Genomic DNA, 18,098 nt, shown 5'->3' with positions numbered 1-18,098 from the left:
AGTGTGACATGTTATACCCAATAAAAATTATGACACGTGTTCTATTTAAGTCAGTATCACACTAACTGAATCTATCGAGTCAATTAGTGGATGAAATTTGACTATAAGAAGTAAATTGTTTTTTTTTTCACATACATCAAAAACCTCTTAGTTTATTTTTATACCACAAAATGTTAATTACAAATAAAATAAATCACGTGAATTGGTTTCGCATATTTCTTTAGTGCAATGATTTTGTAAAAGAAAAAAAGAGTCCAAAAAAAGTAAGATGAGCACGACTTCATCCTAGCTACCTCTCCTCAATATAAAACCAAACCCAAGGCTTGTTTCCCTACACTAACTCATGTCACGGACATCTTCTGTACACAGCTTGTCTTCATCGCCTACTTTGAGGACACAAAAGCCGAGATGGGATATCGCTTCCATGCCTTGAGCAGCTCTGTCCTGCTCTTGCTCTTCTTCTTGTCTTTGGAGCAAGCAAGAGCAGCGCATTTCTATAATACGAGCGGTTTGAGAGGCAGGAAGCAAGCGAGCGGGTGCAATCTCTTCCAAGGCAAGTGGGTGTTTGACGCTTCTTATCCTCTCTACGATTCTTCAAGCTGTCCCTTCATCGACCCAGAGTTTGATTGCCAGAAGTATGGCAGACCCGATAAGCAGTACCTCAAGTACGCTTGGAAACCTGACTCTTGTGACCTACCCAGGTAATATATAAATATATATCTATACATAACCTCACTACTCGCTTACTGCTCACTTGAGTTTCAAAGGGTCTGTTTTATTAAGTAGATCAGAAACAGAGCCGCAACAGGGGATATAAGAATGCGGCCCAAATGATTTCTGGCTGCAGCCCATTGTGCTGCATTGACCTCCTTAGCTTCTTCTGTTCTTGGATGATGTTGGAGATCAGAGGAGAGATCCTCTGTTCTTGGATGATGTTGGGGTGTTGAAAAGTCCAAATAACTACTGGAAATCTCCTTCCAGAATGAAGCAATCTAGATGGAGGGGGGCTGCTAATGTGGCTTCACCAAAATCTGGGTGACAAAGGAGAGCTGATTTGAGAGACCATATGCATTACTTTGTCCTCATGGTTAATTAACATCAGACAGCACGCAGCTTGAGCTGATAAGGGTCTGTTGTTTGAGTGCTCATAAAGAAGCCTTTATTAGTTTACAGAAATCCAGTTGTGAGAGTTGCTCAAGAAAGCAGACATAAAACACCAAACTTGTTTGTGAAAAATGAAAATACCTTTGAAATTTGCTTTCAGAGAATCTTCGATTTCAGGGCCATAATAAATGTTTCATGCGCAACAACCATATTCTAGACATTCGCAAAATTTATTGTGTAGTAGTTTTTTATTCTCTCTATTTGCAGAATATATTGATAATTTTAATTTTCTTTTTATGTAGGTTTGACGGACTGGACTTTCTGAGGAGGTGGAGAGGGAAGAAGATAATGTTTGTGGGTGACTCACTGAGTCTGAACATGTGGGAATCGCTATCGTGTATGATTCACGCGTCGGTGCCCAATACCAAAACCGCCTTTGAGAGGAAAGACCCGCTGTCCTATGTGTCATTCCAGGTGAGATCTCAATTTTTCCTTTTTTGTTTCCAAAATCACTGCATGTTTCTCGGCTTTTAACTGTTTTATTTCTTTTTTTATTCCTTTGCTCGGTAAATGATTGTGGTGTGAAATTTTTATTTGAATAGTAATTAAAAGTAAATAATGTGATATAAAGTATAAAAGTGATTAAAATTGCTTTATAGAAAAGTAAAAAAAAATTGTTTTGAAGTGTGTTTTTTTATTTAAGTAGTAATAAAAAAAAAAAAAAAAAAAAAAAGATTGATATGATATAAAAAGTAAAAACAAAAAAAGTTAGAATTTACATTTTGGATTTGACTTTTTGGGAGAAGTGAAAAAAATAGAGAGAAAAATAAAAGTGTTGGCCAAACACACAATTTCCAAGACCTATTTTGCTTCTACCACCTCTTTTTTGTTTTTTTTTTTTTTACTTCAATTTTATATTCCTAGTTTTTATTGTAAGGTGGTGAACTATTATATTCCAAAAAGAAAAGCATGAATTTAACAAGAATAATGCTAAATATTACATCATATCCTATTAGATTGATTAGATTGATGTGCGGTGTACACCGTGTTACTAGTATATGGACAGAAATTTCTTATAAATAGAGTTACAGAAAAATTCCTTCAAACAAGCTTTTAAAAATTTTATGTGTTCCTTAACATATGAAAAATAGTAAAATACATTTTTTTTAATAGTATTAATAAAAAAATATGTACTTATATACTCAAAAGACAAAAACATATATTTTTAAATACAGAATTAAAAAAATACATATAATATTTTTAGATACTGAATTAAAAAAATTCCTACGACATGTAGGAAATATGTACTTGGAGGGGCCGGAAACCCAGGCTATATAAGAGATTAATTGGGCATTGTGTTCAGATAGCTCATAGGGCAGCCGAAGGTTCCTCTTGCCGGCCTGTAGAAACAACCATAATGACACAATTTAAAGATGGCATGAAATGGACAATTGCTTTTTTATAATCTCTAGCTTTCTCTATAACGAGTCTCAATGTCTCATCATTGAATTGGGATCTTATGCAATCTTCTGTCTAAAGAGGGAAAAAAAAAAGTATGGGAATTAAAGGAAATTGGAGAAAGTGGATTCCTAAATAAGCAAGTGCTTTCCGCCGCCTGTGCGGAGGAACTGGGTAGTGAGCTTCTTGCTCGGACAAAAAGCTCTTGTCCGAGCAGAGGAGGGCCTACAACCTCTCTCACATTTCCTATCCAAAAGCAAAGGGCAAGAAAAATTCTCCAAATCCCTTGAAATCCCATTTGCAGGAAATTTCGATTCGTCATCGTATTAGTACGTACTTTGCTAATGCAACGTTCTCGACACCTGAGAGAGAGTATAAAAGATTAAATTCCACCTTGATAGGCTTTTAAAATATTACTGTTTCATCACATAATATTACTAACAAAGAATTTATTTTCCATTTTGGAAGAAAGAAGAAAAAAAAAAAAAGAACTTGTTGATAGTCTTTTATCATAGAGATCTATAATCAAAGAGAAAAAAAAGCTCAATTGCCATGTTTGTATAATCAATTAATTGTAGAAGTAATGAGTCATAATTGTACAAAGTAGGTTTAATAGCATGTGGTAGGTAGAAATTTCTTCAATGGTATGATACTTTTACAAGCAATCAATACCTATAATCATATCTTTTTAATTCATCAAGCTCGTAATAATATAATAAGAATAGAGTAAGCTATTTCAACAACCTCTTTGACTTTATGTCCAGTCTTGTTAAGTGTAATATAATTGCCCTCTACTTATTATATTCAATAGGAACTTTAGAGCATTAAGTGTGATTTTTTTTTTTATGACTAACAATTTAGTTTTCAAATTCTTCTCTATCTCATGGCCTTTTGTTTACAGGCATGAATCTCCCTTCTTCTCTTTTGTTTGTTTCTTTTTGTTTTCTAAGTGTTAGAAATATATACGCAGCATAAAAATAATGAGTTTTGGTATACCTCCCTTGGTCCGAAACAAAATCGAGTTGGGGTTGTTCTATGTGCTAAAGTTCTTATTTCCACTCAAGCCAACTTTCCAAACAGTACATTAGGGGTCACCACCATTTTCGCCCACGAACCTTAACATTCTACAGAGACAAACCGTCCTTTCGGCAGTAGAGTACACTACGAGAGTAATATACACGATTTCCACAACCTAAGAGCACCACACACACGGATTTTGTAAAGGTTTTTTGGATGCCTTCAACCATCTAATGAGGGGCTATATATATATATATGGCTATACCTTATTGATAGAGAGGCTAGAAAGTATATGCTTCTATAAGATGAAAGGCCAAATCTAGCTTGCTAGAGTTGGCTTTTATAAGATGGAGGGGCACCCTCCACCTTAATTAACTAATATCTCTCACTAGCATAGAATATGCATTAGCCAGTCATGCATCTCTTAATGTGCTTTCCATCATTTCATATTAGCAAGTAGATTGTGTGACTACCGAACATAATACCTAAAGAAAAGGACAGGACTACATACCAAATTTTTACAAAACAATCCATAAGAGTAACATCCTTAAAGTATCTTTTTTTTCGATGAATGAAAGCTTTATTGATCAACAACCAACTACACTCTAGATAAACTAGAACTCAAAACCCAATCAAAAACCAAACCAAAGGCCAGAATACAAGCCTAAACACCGTAAAAACCAACTGCAACAAACCAAAAGGCAACAAGACAAGCCCAGTCCAAACAAAAAAAAAAAAAATCCACCAAATACACACAATCAATCTACAGAACATCTACATCAGATGTTGTAGGTTCCATTTATCCACAAGTTCTGCATTATAGGTAAGCTTCTTAAATCTGCCTTGAGCTATCACCCGGACCCTCACATCCCACTTGATCTGAGCCAAAATAGCTTCTTCAGATCTAGGGATCTTTAAGTGAATCAAATCATTTCTGTGCCTCCATAAGTGATAAACTGTGGCACCCAAACACAATCTACCCAAGCAAGCCTTAAGACTCTTCCCAATCAACATGGTATTACCCCAACTCTCAATACAATCCCATTCCACCGGAACATTTATCAAAGAGCACTCAGCCATGATATGAATCCAAATGCGACAACTAAAGCTGCATTTGAAAAAAAGATGGTCACGACTCTCCATTCACCCATAACAAAAAGGACAGAGGATATTTCCAGAAAATCCCCAACAACACATTTTATATTTAGTAACCAAAGCATCCATAAACACTAACCAAAGAAAAAATGAGTGTTTAGGAATGGACAAAGGAGACCAAACCAATTTCCACCATTTAACTACCGGGTAGACAGTTCTCATCTTCCTCCAAGCATCAGCACAAGAATATTTTCCATCACTAGAATCCCATATAGGCATATCATCTATACCAATCTCCACATCATGAAGCTGGCTCTGAATAGCAACTAAATCATCCGATCGAGCTGCAGGCCAATACCAATTCCCTTCTTTAATAATAGTATGAAGTCTAGAGTTAATGGGAAAACCAGAATCATAGATCAATCTATAGCCATATCTATCTAAGAGATAACCTTCCGGATGCCACTGATCCAGCCATAGAAACACCTTCCTTCCATCCCCAACCTTAAACCTGATATGTTGTTTTGCAAGGTCTCGAAGCTTAAGAATTTTCTTCCAACTCCAAGAGCAAGAAGTCGGGATAGGAACCTCCCAGAAGCTCCTACCTTTCAACCAATTTGTTTCAGTCCAGGCCACCCACAATGAACCAGCTTTGGTGAAGAGGTTCCAAATGTGGTTAATCATAGAAGCCTTGTTCCACACTTCAATCCTTTTAATACCCAAACCACCTTCCTTCTTTGGGGCACAAATTCTCTCCCAAGAAACCTTAGCATTGGCCTTAGAGTCCTTTCCGCTCCAAAGAAACCGGTTAAGTTTTTGCTCAATCAACCGTATGATCTTTTTAGGAAGAATAAACACCTTAGCCCAAAAAACCTACAGACTAATAAGGACTGAAGATAAGAGCTGAAGTCTACCAGCGAAGGAAAGACTTCTCACAGTCCAAGAATCAATCCTATTTGTAATTCGGCTTACCAAAGTTTCACAATCAGAAGAAGACAGCCGTTTTGTTATGAGTGGGACTCCCAAGTATCTAACTGGAAGAGAACCTGCCGGCATCTGTAGAAAATCTAGGATGTCTTGCTTATCTTCCAGTGACACTCCAGCAAGGAAAATAGAACTTTTGGCCGGATTAGCTTTCAAACCAGAAAGAGACTCAAACTCAGCAAGAGCACCCACAATAGTAGAGACCCAAGCAAGATTAGCTGCAGAAAAAACCAGAAGATCATCCGCAAAGCAAAGATGTGTAAGCTTAATAGCTTTACACTTGGGATGGTAACTAAAATGAGGAGAAACAGTAGCTTGAGCCAATAGACGGGATAAACACTCCATAGCTAAGACAAAAAGATAAGGGGAAATAGGATCCCCTTGTCTAAGCCCTTTCCTACCTGCAAAGTGACCCACTAAAGTGCCATTAAGATTTATAGTGAAGGTAGGACTAGTTATGCAAGCTCTAATCCAGGCAACAAATCTGGCAGGGGCTCCAAAACAATATAAGCAATGCAAAATGTACTCCCAGTCCACAGAATCGTAAGCTTTCATCAAATCCACCTTAAGAGTGCACCTTGGAGTACCCTTCTCCTTATGATAATCACACACAACCTCTTGAACTAAAAGAATGTTCTCAGCAATACTTCTTTTTGGAATGAAGGCTCCTTGATTAGAACTAATAACCTCATCAAGTCCAGGGACCAGTCTATTAGCAAGAATCTTAGTAATACATTTGTATACTAAATCCTTAAAGTATCTTATTATGCCCTAGACTCAACTGAATGCATCTCATCAAGCATTTCTAATCTCTCTCAAGTTTGAATACAAAGAACCACGCTTGACCTACCCATAAATACCATGATGTACTCATGATTAATTATGTAGCTATCACCATGTAGCGCCATAACTTATCGACATTGAATACACGTAGGGATGTGTTACCGGATAGTCTTTCCTTCGCCCTCATGCTACTTAACTTTGGTCCAATCATTTTCCTAACTATGCCCTTTTATACCGCATCAGTCATAGCCATAGACAACACGCTAAAGTAGCAAACATCAAAACCTCTGTCTTAAAGCCATAAAATGACATGGGATTCACACGATGAGGAAGTAGAGATCTATTCACTCGCCTTCACTATCGATCGAATAATCACATGTAGTATGAAACACATGCTACGATAGAGTTCTCTTAGAAAAGAGCGTATGTCAATTCTCAAAAACATCGTATAAATCTTAGTCTAGACGCTATACAAACACCTAACATGAGTCTTCCATTTACTCACCACCCTATGTGTCAAACTTAGGCTATATGAATCGTGGGATATCCATGCACGATCTTAAAATTACCATAAATCTCATCTTTGCTCCAACTAAGGCAACATCTATTTGTGTCAACCAACTCTACTTGCTACACAAGTATCAAGGGACACGTCTCATATCTGCTAACTACTTAAACGATAGAGGCAATTGCTCATGTGGGTGACCCGATTTAAGCATGTTGACATACCTTTCACATCATGAAACCAATCACATGGTAAGTGTGTGTGATAACAAACACGTTATATAATAAACTAAATATGAATAATATCATATGCATTAAAAATGAATATCCTAAAAGGAGTATAACTCATTGTCAATTGAAAAATTCAAAAGCAAAATTATAACCGCCTACACAACCCTAAACTCCTAACATGAGCCTAAAAAACATTTCCCGCTATAGGCTTTGTTAGAGGATTGACAACCATGCGACTCGTAAAAATGTGTTTCAAGACCACCTCTTTTTATGTAGTCAATCACACAAGTCAAAAATCCTTTCACCAAAACTTGATTCATTAAAATCCTATGATTTTTAATTATGTTCTATAAGAATCATTCCGAAAGGTATATGAGTGGAAGTTCATTAAATGAACATCTATCTTAAGCTTTGGAAGTTATAAAAAAAAAAAAAAAAAACCCTATGATTTCGGCTCCTTGCTTATCCTCTAACCCAAACTTTAATCGTTACTTCGTTAGGCAATCACACAACGCAGAACAGAAACTCAAACGCAATCACAAAACGCAAAACCACAACGTAGCATTGTTTTTGAGGTTCGTTTTCTAAACTCAATTCATATATAATCTTAAACGATGTCTTGTAATTCATAGACCGATTATGGTTATTGAGTATTGATAATATCATAATGATATTGCTCTGTTTGTGTTATTTTTTCTGTTTGCAAGATAATTTTGGGAGTTAATTTCCTTTATATAGTTAATTTTGTGAATTGTTTTTTTCTATAAATGAGATGTGTTTATGAGAAACAATAGTTATTTGATTGTATACCACAATGTCTTCTGATTGTTATTTGATTATAGACGATGAGAAATTCAAATACACTAGTTATATGCACAAAGTTGATCTAATATCCTAATTTCTGAAAATTCTCCAACAAAATTTTAAAAAATAATTTAATATTCAATCTTAATATATTTTTCATTGATATTTTAATATAAACTTTTTTCTCAGTAATGAAAATTCCTTGCTGGTCCCTCCTGTGTGCAGGATTACAGTGTTACTTTGTTTCTATACCGTACAACATACCTTGTAGATCTAGTAAAAGAAGACGTCGGCCGCGTGCTGGACCTGGACTCAATCAAGGGTGGAAATGCATGGAGAGGGATGGACATGCTGATCTTCAACACGTGGCACTGGTGGACCCACACCGGAAAATCCCAACCGTAAGTGTTCGTCCGGCCAGCTCGATCTCACATATAAATATGCATGGGAAAGTGTAATCCGATCGACGGCTGCTGATGTTTGTGGATTGCAGGTGGGATTATATACGAGAGGGGAGTAACTTGTATGAGGATATGGACCGTCTGAGTGCATTTTCTAAGGGTCTGACCACGTGGGCCAACTGGGTTGACCAAAATGTTGATCCCACCAAGACCAAGGTCTTCTTTCAGGGCATCTCTCCCACCCATTATCAGTAAGTCAAAATGCCGCCTTCTTTTCTTCGATGTATTGCACCAAATATTTCACATATTTTCATGGAAAAATAAAAAATAAAATAAAAAAGAAAAAGAAAAGAGCAAGCTTACAAATTATAAGTGAATTATAAAGCAACAAAATTATCTTAAACTTGTTTCTAATTTAAGTATATAACATTATTGCGAGGAACTTTCCCTTTGCTCTTAGACGTGTCACGAGTGTTGCAATGTTAATTTCGAATTATCAAAATTTATAATATGAGTATTCAATTTTTCAGCTCCTTTTAATTTTACTTTTTTGTTATAATTTTTTATTATATCCTAACAAATATGCCTAAACGACCAAAATAGCCTCTCAAAAAATTAATTTAAATGGGTATAAGAGACATTTCACCTTTTAGTCGTTTGAATTCACGCAAAATTGTAACGATAGAGTTGAAATAAAAAAAGGGTTGAAAAATGAGATACCCATATTGCAACTTTTGATAATTCAATGTTAACATTGCAACACCCACGACGTATCAAGAGGCTCCAAGTAAAGTTTACCCTAAAATTTTTGTTTTTCGTTTGTTTTCTGTTTTCAAAACAAAAACGATGACAAGCAACTAAAAACACGAAACACTCCTCAAAACACAAAAACAAATTGTACATTTATTTTTTTGAAAAAAAAAAAAAAAAAAAAAAACCTCCAAAAATACATTAACAAACATAATTATCATTAATTGTTTGTTTTGTTAAACTAGGGGCAAGGAGTGGAATGAACCCAAAAAGAACTGTAAAGGAGAAGTTCAACCTCTACCCGGGTCAACCTATCCGGCAGGTGCACCTCCGGCCACTGTAGTGGTGAACAATGTGTTGAGTAAGATAAGTTGTCCCGTTTACTTGCTCGACATAACAACGCTCTCTCAGTTGAGAAAAGACGGCCACCCTTCCGCTTACAGCGGCGAGCATTCAGGCAATGATTGCAGCCACTGGTGCCTTCCTGGACCACCTGATACTTGGAACCAGCTCCTGTATGCGGCTCTCATCTAACATAGACAACGCAACAATCTTAAATCTTTGATCTTTTCAAATCATTGTTTTGTAAATTTAGACAAGGTGGGTGAATTTCACATTTTATTTCAATGGTGGATCATAATAAGGGGAGCAAAAGTCAATAATTGTAAAGTAATTTGATTGTTTCAACCAAACTAATTGCTTTGAAATTATATAGGAAAAAAGATTGGAGATAGAGATAAGTTGGCTTTGTATAAGTTATTTGCTGTTGTGTTTATCCACTATTTCAATAGTACAATTTCATTTTTAATTATTGCGAGTTTTTGGGCCTTTTGAAATACTTTACAGTTTTCAATACAATCATTAGCCCAAAAAGCCCCCCCCCACCCTTTTTTTTTTTTTTTTTTTTTTTTTTTTTTAAGTTTCTTTGGCAACTCACACAGTCAATGGATTGAGATGAGTTAAAAGTGGAGTGGTAAAACACAAATCAATTTTGGATTACTTTCATTTTGGCAGTAATAAGAGCATTCCCGATGGTTATGCATCTCACTTTTAGTTATAATAGCTAAGGAAAATCATAAATAAAAAAATTAAAAAAAAAACATTCTATCTCATTATTTACTAAAATTGCAAAATAGATTTTTCTTGAATTTGTGTAAAGTTACACTATTCACAAATGCATCTTCTTTTTTTTAATATTTCTCTTAGGCATCTCTCCTTTTTTTTTTTCTTTTTCTTTTTTTTCATGTTTGCTTGTGATTATAATTAATTAGTAGTTATTTTCTACTCCTTCACACAAAAAAACTCGTATTGGCATTTACAGCTTTTTCCAATTTTATTGACCATTAAACAAATTATTGTGTTAGAAAAATGACAGTTTTAACGAAACGACCATTATAAAATATGACCATTAGAAAAATATCCATAAAATAAAAAAAAAAAAAAAAAAAAAAAAAAAAAAAAAAGTTTGAAAAATAAGACAATTAAAAAAAAAAATAATACAATGTATTGTAAGTGAAAAGTGATGGGTTCATCTCCTGTATATAAAACCAATATACTGCTGGTTTATTTCATCAAGCAAAATACAATTTTTTTGCATAATTTTTCAATTTGTAATGATATTTGACTCCTAGCTTCTTCAATCCTAAAAAATGACTCATCCTTCTTCAATCCTATGATGCATGATCGTTATTTGGTTTCTTGTGATGATTTTTTGATGATTCTGTGTTGGTGATGATGGACAATAGGGTGGTGATTATGCTGCCAGAGATTAGAGGTTTATTTGGTGTTTTTTTTATTTTGGAGAAATGGGTTTTTAATTAAAATAAATAAAATATTCTAAAATTTATTATTTTAATAAAATAGAGAATGAATATAAATAAACTGTTGGAGTAAGGTCTTGAAGCGTGGTTAGTTAAGTTAGCAAAATTGGGTTTTAATTAGCAATTTTGCATAAAAAAAATTACATAAATAATTGTGAGTGCTCTAAATCATGCCACCGAGTCTCAACTACATAAGCCCAAAGTATTTCAGGCTAGAGTCTATTTCAAATTGTGTTGGAAAATATAGCCAAGGATCTTTTTAAAAACAAGCCTTATTTTTTAAGGTTTCCCTAAAATGTAATTTTAAGCCTTTTTTCAAGAGCAAAAAAGCTAAAGAAGTGCCTTTTAAGTTTTTTACCCCATTTTTATTTTTGCCAAGCACAACTTATCGTACTAAAAGCATTGTTTAAGCTCCTAAGAGTTAAGAGCATGTTTACAATTACGTTAAGAAACATAGCTTTTGTCTATCTAAAGATTAAAAAAAAGGCTTCATTTTTAAATTTTCCCCAAATCGCAATTTTGTGCTTTTTTTAGAACAAAAAAGTCAATAAATAAATAAATACATTTCAATCCTTTTACCAAATGAACCCATTTTTTATTGGCACAACTTTTTATGTACTAAAAACACTTTTTAAAACTCTTTAACACAATTTCAAACTCGCTCTAAGAATCCTCCCAAGCTCTTCCACAGTAGGTAGAGCCTTAACAAACATCGGAACTAAGGTTTAAAGATATATCTCTTTCTACCTTAATATCGTCATATTTGCTTTAATTTTTGGGTTAAATACTCTATTGGTACCTGAGTTTTAGGCTTTTTTAAATTTAGTATCTGAATTTTCATTTGTTTCATAGGTGGTACCTGAATTATGGGTAAAAACCCGTTCGGTACTTCTATTACATTTTCCGTCCAAATATTAACGGTCTGCCACGTGTCAACAGCTGAGGTTAACACGTGGCACTATATAAAAAAAATCAAAAAATCTTTAAAAATTAATTAAGAATAATAAAATGAAAAAAAAAAAAAAAAAAAAAAATGAGGGTTGGCCGGCCACCCCCATGGTGGCCAAGGGAGCCACCCCTCTTCTTCTTCTTCTTCTTCTTCTTCTTCTTCTTCATTTTTTTAATTTGTAAATTTTATTATTTTTAATTAATTTTTAAAGATTTTTATTTTTAAATTTTTATTTTTATATAGTGCCACTTGTCAACCGCTTTTTTTATATAGTGTCTTGTGTCAACCTCAGCGGTTAACATGTGGCGGGCTATTAATATTTGGACGGAAAATGTAACAGAAGTACCAAACGAGTTTTTAACTCGAGTACCACCTATGAAACAAATAAAAATTCAGGTATTAAATTTCAAAAAGCTTAAAACTCAGGTACCAATAGAGTATTTAACCCTTAATTTTTTCCTAAGCAAATTTAGAACTATCCCAGTCTTGGATCCGGATCCTCTCCAGTTCATTAGAACCGAAAAGGGGCCAGTTGATGGCTTGGATCTCCTAGATCCAAGACAAAAAAATAAGCCACATAGCTTAAGGAGGAAAAACAAAAACCCCCACGCGCTTGTCACCCATCCAATGACTGCAACAAGACTGTCACCCAGGATTGAAAAACCAACCATCCTTTTCTGAAAACAAATGCCCAAATCTGGAGATCTCTCCTCTCTCTTCAAAGCTTCAGTCCCTCACCATTAAAATCCCAACACAAAGATTCGCCCGAAACTCTCTCCTCTAATCCCATTGGTCGATTATTTTATTTTTCAAATTTCTAATATTAAAGAAAAAAAAAATTAAAAAGTAAAAGGGAAAACACACAGATCTCCTTTCTCTGGGCTTCAACGACACTCATAGTGACTTTCGACGGTTGACAACGAGAGGTTTCTATTTTTGCTTTAGGGTTTTGATATTTTTTCTGATGGCATTTTTGTAAATAATGGCGGTGAGTTCCAGAGGCTTCGCAGCTCCGTTCGATTTCAAGCTCGGCAGAGGGGGACGACGGGCAGTCATCGTTAGAGATGTCTGTCCAGCAGCACGTGGTCCCGAATTGGAGGTGAGGAATCGGTGGTGGTGGTGGAGGGCACGTGAGCGCGACCGATTCGGAGAAGCGTGCCGAATTAGCTATTGCTTCTCCAACCCAAGGGACCCAATCCAAAGAGCCACCGATTTGCTTGAGCCGCACAATTTGGCGGATCTTATCGACTCTTTTCGCGGTAGTCGCCGTGAGAGCCAAAGAGAGAGAGAGAGAGATGTTTGCTTTTGAGGAGTTGGAGACTCATGGGAACGTGATGGTTGTATTTCGAGTTACAGGTGAATCTTTGTGTTGGGACTTTGACGGGAGGGACTAAAGCTTTGAAGAGAGAGGACAGATCTCCAGATTTGGGCATTTGTTTTTAGAAAAGGATGGTTGGTTTTTCAGTCTTGGGTGACAATCTTGTTGTAGTCATTGGATCCTTGGGTGACAGGCGCGTGGGTTTAAATTTGGTTTTTTTTTTTTTTTCTTTCTTGAGCCACATGGCTTAATTTTGGCCTTAGATCTCTTTAAAGAAATCCAAGCCATCAACCGGCTCCTCTCCTATTCAAAAAAATAAAAAGGCTTTCTATTTCACTATTTGTTGGTACCACTAGTTTGCTACTCCAAAATTACATTTGAGTACCAATCATCTCAAAGCAATTTTGTGATTTTAAGTCACCAAGATGCCAAACAAAAGTAGTATCATCTCTTCATCCTAAAAGTGTTCCCCTTGACAACACAAGTACTGCTTTGACTGCTTGTTCTAACAGCATTAAGGCGAGACATTAAAACCCCAAGTTCAAAAATAACATCATTGACCCCAGCGCAGCAGGACGGAGAGGCAGCTCCTCCACATAGCTCTCCTGGTAGGTTTGGTGAAAATTCTTTTCGTATGAAAATTCAAACTACAGAGACAACTAGAAAAAATAAATACGCTTAAATTGAAACAGAGCAAGCACTTTTTCAAACAGAGATCCCTTGTCAAAGTGGTTATTTATTTTATTTTAAGGTCTGTTATGCATTTCAACAAAGGCACAAGTCCAAGCATTGGGATTAACAAAAACACATTGGTTCATAGAGTGTGTAATGAAAAGCGAGAGCTAACCTTCGGACACTTCAAAGAGGAAACAAGAAACTAGTAGCCGACATATACTGCAGCATTCACTATGTAACAATCATCGTTCTTGTCGCCCATTTCTTCCACATGAACACCACTTGAGCATATAAGTCCACCATCCACAACTTCAAATTTCACAATCTTCCCACTGCAATTATATGAAGAAAAAGGATAGAAAGTTAAAGAGAATAACAAGTAAAAAAATGCTCTTTTATATAACGGGCCAACTTCATAGCACTATAAACCAAAAACTGAGCAACAGATAAACTTAGTGATTGACAAAACTAGGTCTTTACTAATTACTACAAATTGTGTCTAATAAAATATCTCTAGAGTTTTACCTTTGCTTTTGCCATTAGGTATGTGCTTTTTAGGCAAACTTTTCCTGCCATAATATTTATCTACCTCTTCCTAGTGGATATTTAATGGCTAACAACTATACGGGGAGCGAAAATTTCGATTGAAGTGGGACTTTGTGACCTAGGTCAGTGCTACAACCAGTCATTGACATCGGCCGAAGAGATGGAGAACATCTCTATGTTTGGCATATACTATGCCAAATCTATCATATGCATCACTGTTTGGACTCCTATAAACCAAAAAATATTGGAAATTCTTATATGAAAATTCATTATTTTTCTTTTCGTATGAAAATTCAAACTACAGAGACAACCAGAAAAAATAAATACGCTTAAATTGAAATAGAGCAAGCACTTTTTCAAAAAGAGATCCCTTGTCAAAGAGAGGAAGAGGTATATTCACATTCTGTGCATAACACCAAAATGCAATGATAAAGACGGGCGGAGACTCACTAAGGAAAGACAGACTTGACCCTCTCAATATCCAAGGATTGCTGGAGAGAATTAGGGACTCCCAGCTTGATCTGTAGTTTCATCTGATCGAATGTAACACCTGGTATGGACCCTGCACCAAATTGATCTCAGCAGAATGTGAAATAATTAAATGTAAATCCTTAAAGACATGTACACACAAGTTGTGCCTATATTCAACAGAACCAGAAAACATATTTTTCTCACATATCATCTTCTAGTATGGAAACCAAACCACCCATGCATTCACATTCAAACTTGAAAATTATAACACAAGACTCCACTAACACCTAGAAGGGGGTGAATAGGTGTATGCCAATATAATGCAGATTTAAAATTTAGCAACCACATAAACATTCACCAAATATAATGAAAGCATTAAAACAATTAACATAAGTAATTTGGTGACAAAGTGGAAACTCTTTAAGAATCTCAAAGAAAAAAAAAAACCAATCTAGGACAGTCAACCCCGGGAAATCATTCTACTATAGAAGAATGAGAAATTACAAGAAGTTCACACTTACAAAACTTTTGAAGTTGACACTTTTTTGTATTGAACAAGTGACTCGCTTGCCCGCAACCGTAGTAGTTCTCACAGAACCTTTGGACAATACTTCTACTTGATCTCCTTTATAGGAACTCTAATAGGCTTCAACAGCTGAAAGTATGATGAAGGTTGTAGTTTGAAGAAACAACTCCAAGAGAGATAACAATGGAAACTCAATATCAAAGCTCTCTTGGCACATAACAAAGATGAAGCATAAGCTCAATGATTTGAGAGGCTTACCATAATTAATGAGAAGGTTTGGGATGTTTAGGCTCAACAATCATCTGAAACCTCTCTAAAAAAACTCAAGAAATTGCCTCTCTAACTCTCCAAAGTCGTGCAATATGATCCTTATATAGAAAGGAGGAAAATTAGGGTTTTTAGGTCAAAGTCGGCTAAAATAAATTTGTTGGCAGTGGATCTCGGTCAATCGAGGCTCAAGCTTAGCCGAACGAGCCATTAGGGTTTTGGAAAAAATCAGAACTGATGTACCTCGGTCGACCAAGCTTCGACCGAAGGATCTCTCGAGCTCCTCTATTCAATTTTCAAGCTTCTTTTTTCAACCCATTTTGACCCACTAAACATCATAATTGGAAACTCTTCATTAAATACAAAGTAGTAGCATTTTGAGTCAAATTTCTAACGCCACCAAACTTGCCTTCATATGATTTTGGAGTTAACAGATATAACCGTTTTAGTAGTTTTACTGAGTGGGTTTTTCTTGGACAGCATAAACACGAATGTTCCATGACTTTAGCTACAATTTGATCCCAACTCAACCCTAAACCTCATAATTACAATACGCAAGTTTTGTCATTGAATTAGCCAATACTTAACCTAAGAAAACTCCCTAATTATTTCAATCTTTATATCCCTACCTTCTTTCCCATTTCAAGCCACCCAAGTTTGCCAAACCACAAAGGGTTATCACCAAAAAACAATATTACATAGAGTTTCTATGTATATTAAAGAAGCAATTGCTTAACAATGGAACAAGGACTGATACATAGAAAGATAAGCAAAAGCAATAGACTTTCAATAGCGCATTATGCCCACTATACTTTAAATTGTGATTCCCAACCCAGCTCTATCAGAAAAGCCCAGTTCCCAGCACCGCACAAGAACCACAAATCTATCTAATCCAACACCACAACCATGAAAATAGCACACATTCACTAAACCCAAGAAGGAATACCTCTTCGGAAGGCAGGAATCGAGTTGGAAGAGATGGCATCCCTGCACGCCCGCATAGCCGCAGCCGTAATGTCTTGCCTGTTGCACACAAATTCATCTTACAACCTCTTTTTCTTCATAAAAACACAACAATCAGAGTATTGAATATGAAAATCTCTCAAACCCATTAACAAATTAACAAAAAAAAAATGGCAGAGTGAGGAAAAGAGAGTCAAAGGGCATGGAGTACGCACCCATGTTGATCGTAACCCACGCCCATCTCCACGAACAAGAGCTTTATCGGTGCGGACGAGTCACTGGTGGTGGCAGTTTTCTCGGCTTCCATGGCTGCCAAAGTATCTTTGGCTTGAGGTGAGACTCGAGGAGGTTGGAGTTGGAGAGAAGATGGGTTTGTGAGACAGAGACGTTGGTGATTCTTGAAGTTGAAGGTGTAATTGCTAAAAGATCGAACCTCCGAGGAGAAACAAAATGGAAAATTTAGGACTAGGCCGGAAGTCATCTCCTTGGCCAAATTCGCTAAGGACTAGAAGGAGCCTAGTTGCCAATTCCATTGTTTAGTGCAAGGGTGAATAGTGGATACCAAATATCGGATTAATCTAATGTATACATATTATTATTTGAATAAATATTTAATAAATTCGTGAGTAAACTCGTTTTTTTGACGTTTTTTTATCATATTTTTAATTTTTTAAAATTGATTTTAACTGCTTAGCTTTCTTCACCGAGTTGAAACGGGTCATTCCATGTATTTTTTTGTCTAATAAAGTGACATCAGATGTCAGTTATCAAATTGCCACATATGCAATGACACATAAATTAGCACGTTAGCATTCATTTTATGAAATCAATCCCACGTGTCAACCTTCACACATGAACCCCAAATGTGTGAAGCATTTATTGTGGTTTTTTTTTGTCTTTCCGTGCCAAGTTGACACAAAAAAAAAAAGAGAGTTTCTACACATGCGGCTTTCATCAGTCTCTCATCCGTCTCTTTTCCATGTGTCAATTTTTTTTAGTTTTTTTTTAAACAAAAAAAAAAAAAAAAAGCAATCAAAAGATTCAAAACACGGATATCGCCATTCTCACGTTTCATTTTCAAAATTTCTCCCATTTCCTACCGTGCTCTCCCCCACCGACCGGAAATCCGACCCACTTGCCGACGCTGACGCCGCTCGCTCCCTCTTGGAGTCCCTCCCTCGAAACCAGCAGACCGGCCCGCCGCCTCTAAGCACCACAGATCTCCGACCCAGCCGACTGTCGACCCCAAACGAACGGACCCACAACCCCAAACAAACGGCGCCCACGACCGAGCTCCTCTCTCTGACCCAGCAGACCGAGCGCCGCCTCTGAGCACCGCGGATCTCCGACCCAGCCGATTGTCGACCCCAAACGAACGGACCCACGACCCCAAACGAATGGCGCCCACGACCGAGCTCCTCTCTCTGACCCA

The 18,098-nt window shown here is 36.2% G+C and overlaps 2 protein-coding genes across 6 annotated transcripts; one reads left to right on the top strand and one right to left on the bottom strand.

The window, feature by feature from the left end:
- Positions 1-336: 336 nt before the first annotated feature.
- Positions 337-9,942, top strand: LOC133867995 (protein trichome birefringence-like 37). The gene is made up of 5 exons (XM_062304781.1): positions 337-701; positions 1,407-1,578; positions 8,206-8,381; positions 8,474-8,632; positions 9,377-9,942. The coding sequence occupies exons 1-5, from the start codon at positions 409-411 to the stop codon at positions 9,663-9,665; spliced, it is 1,089 nt and encodes a 362-aa protein (XP_062160765.1). The 5' UTR covers positions 337-408; the 3' UTR covers positions 9,666-9,942.
- Positions 9,306-17,206, bottom strand: LOC133867996 (uncharacterized). Of its 5 annotated transcripts, none has more exons than XM_062304785.1 (5): positions 16,882-17,206; positions 16,650-16,726; positions 14,890-15,001; positions 14,066-14,225; positions 9,306-9,661 (listed from the first exon to the last, which is right to left on the bottom strand). In XM_062304785.1, the coding sequence occupies exons 1-4, from the start codon at positions 17,145-17,147 to the stop codon at positions 14,096-14,098; spliced, it is 585 nt and encodes a 194-aa protein (XP_062160769.1). In that variant the 5' UTR covers positions 17,148-17,206; the 3' UTR covers positions 9,306-9,661; positions 14,066-14,095. The 5 variants fall into 5 exon arrangements, with proteins under 5 accessions (XP_062160769.1, XP_062160770.1, XP_062160767.1 ...); XM_062304786.1 differs by lacking the exon at positions 9,306-9,661 and adding an exon at positions 13,645-13,877; XM_062304783.1 differs by lacking the exon at positions 9,306-9,661 and adding an exon at positions 13,645-13,865.
- Between the last annotated feature and the right edge of the window lie 892 nt (positions 17,207-18,098).

This window comes from Alnus glutinosa, chromosome 5, assembly GCF_958979055.1.
Source record: "Alnus glutinosa chromosome 5, dhAlnGlut1.1, whole genome shotgun sequence".
Lineage (NCBI taxonomy): Eukaryota > Viridiplantae > Streptophyta > Magnoliopsida > Fagales > Betulaceae > Alnus > Alnus glutinosa.
This window is presented reverse-complemented; position numbering and strand designations above follow the sequence as displayed.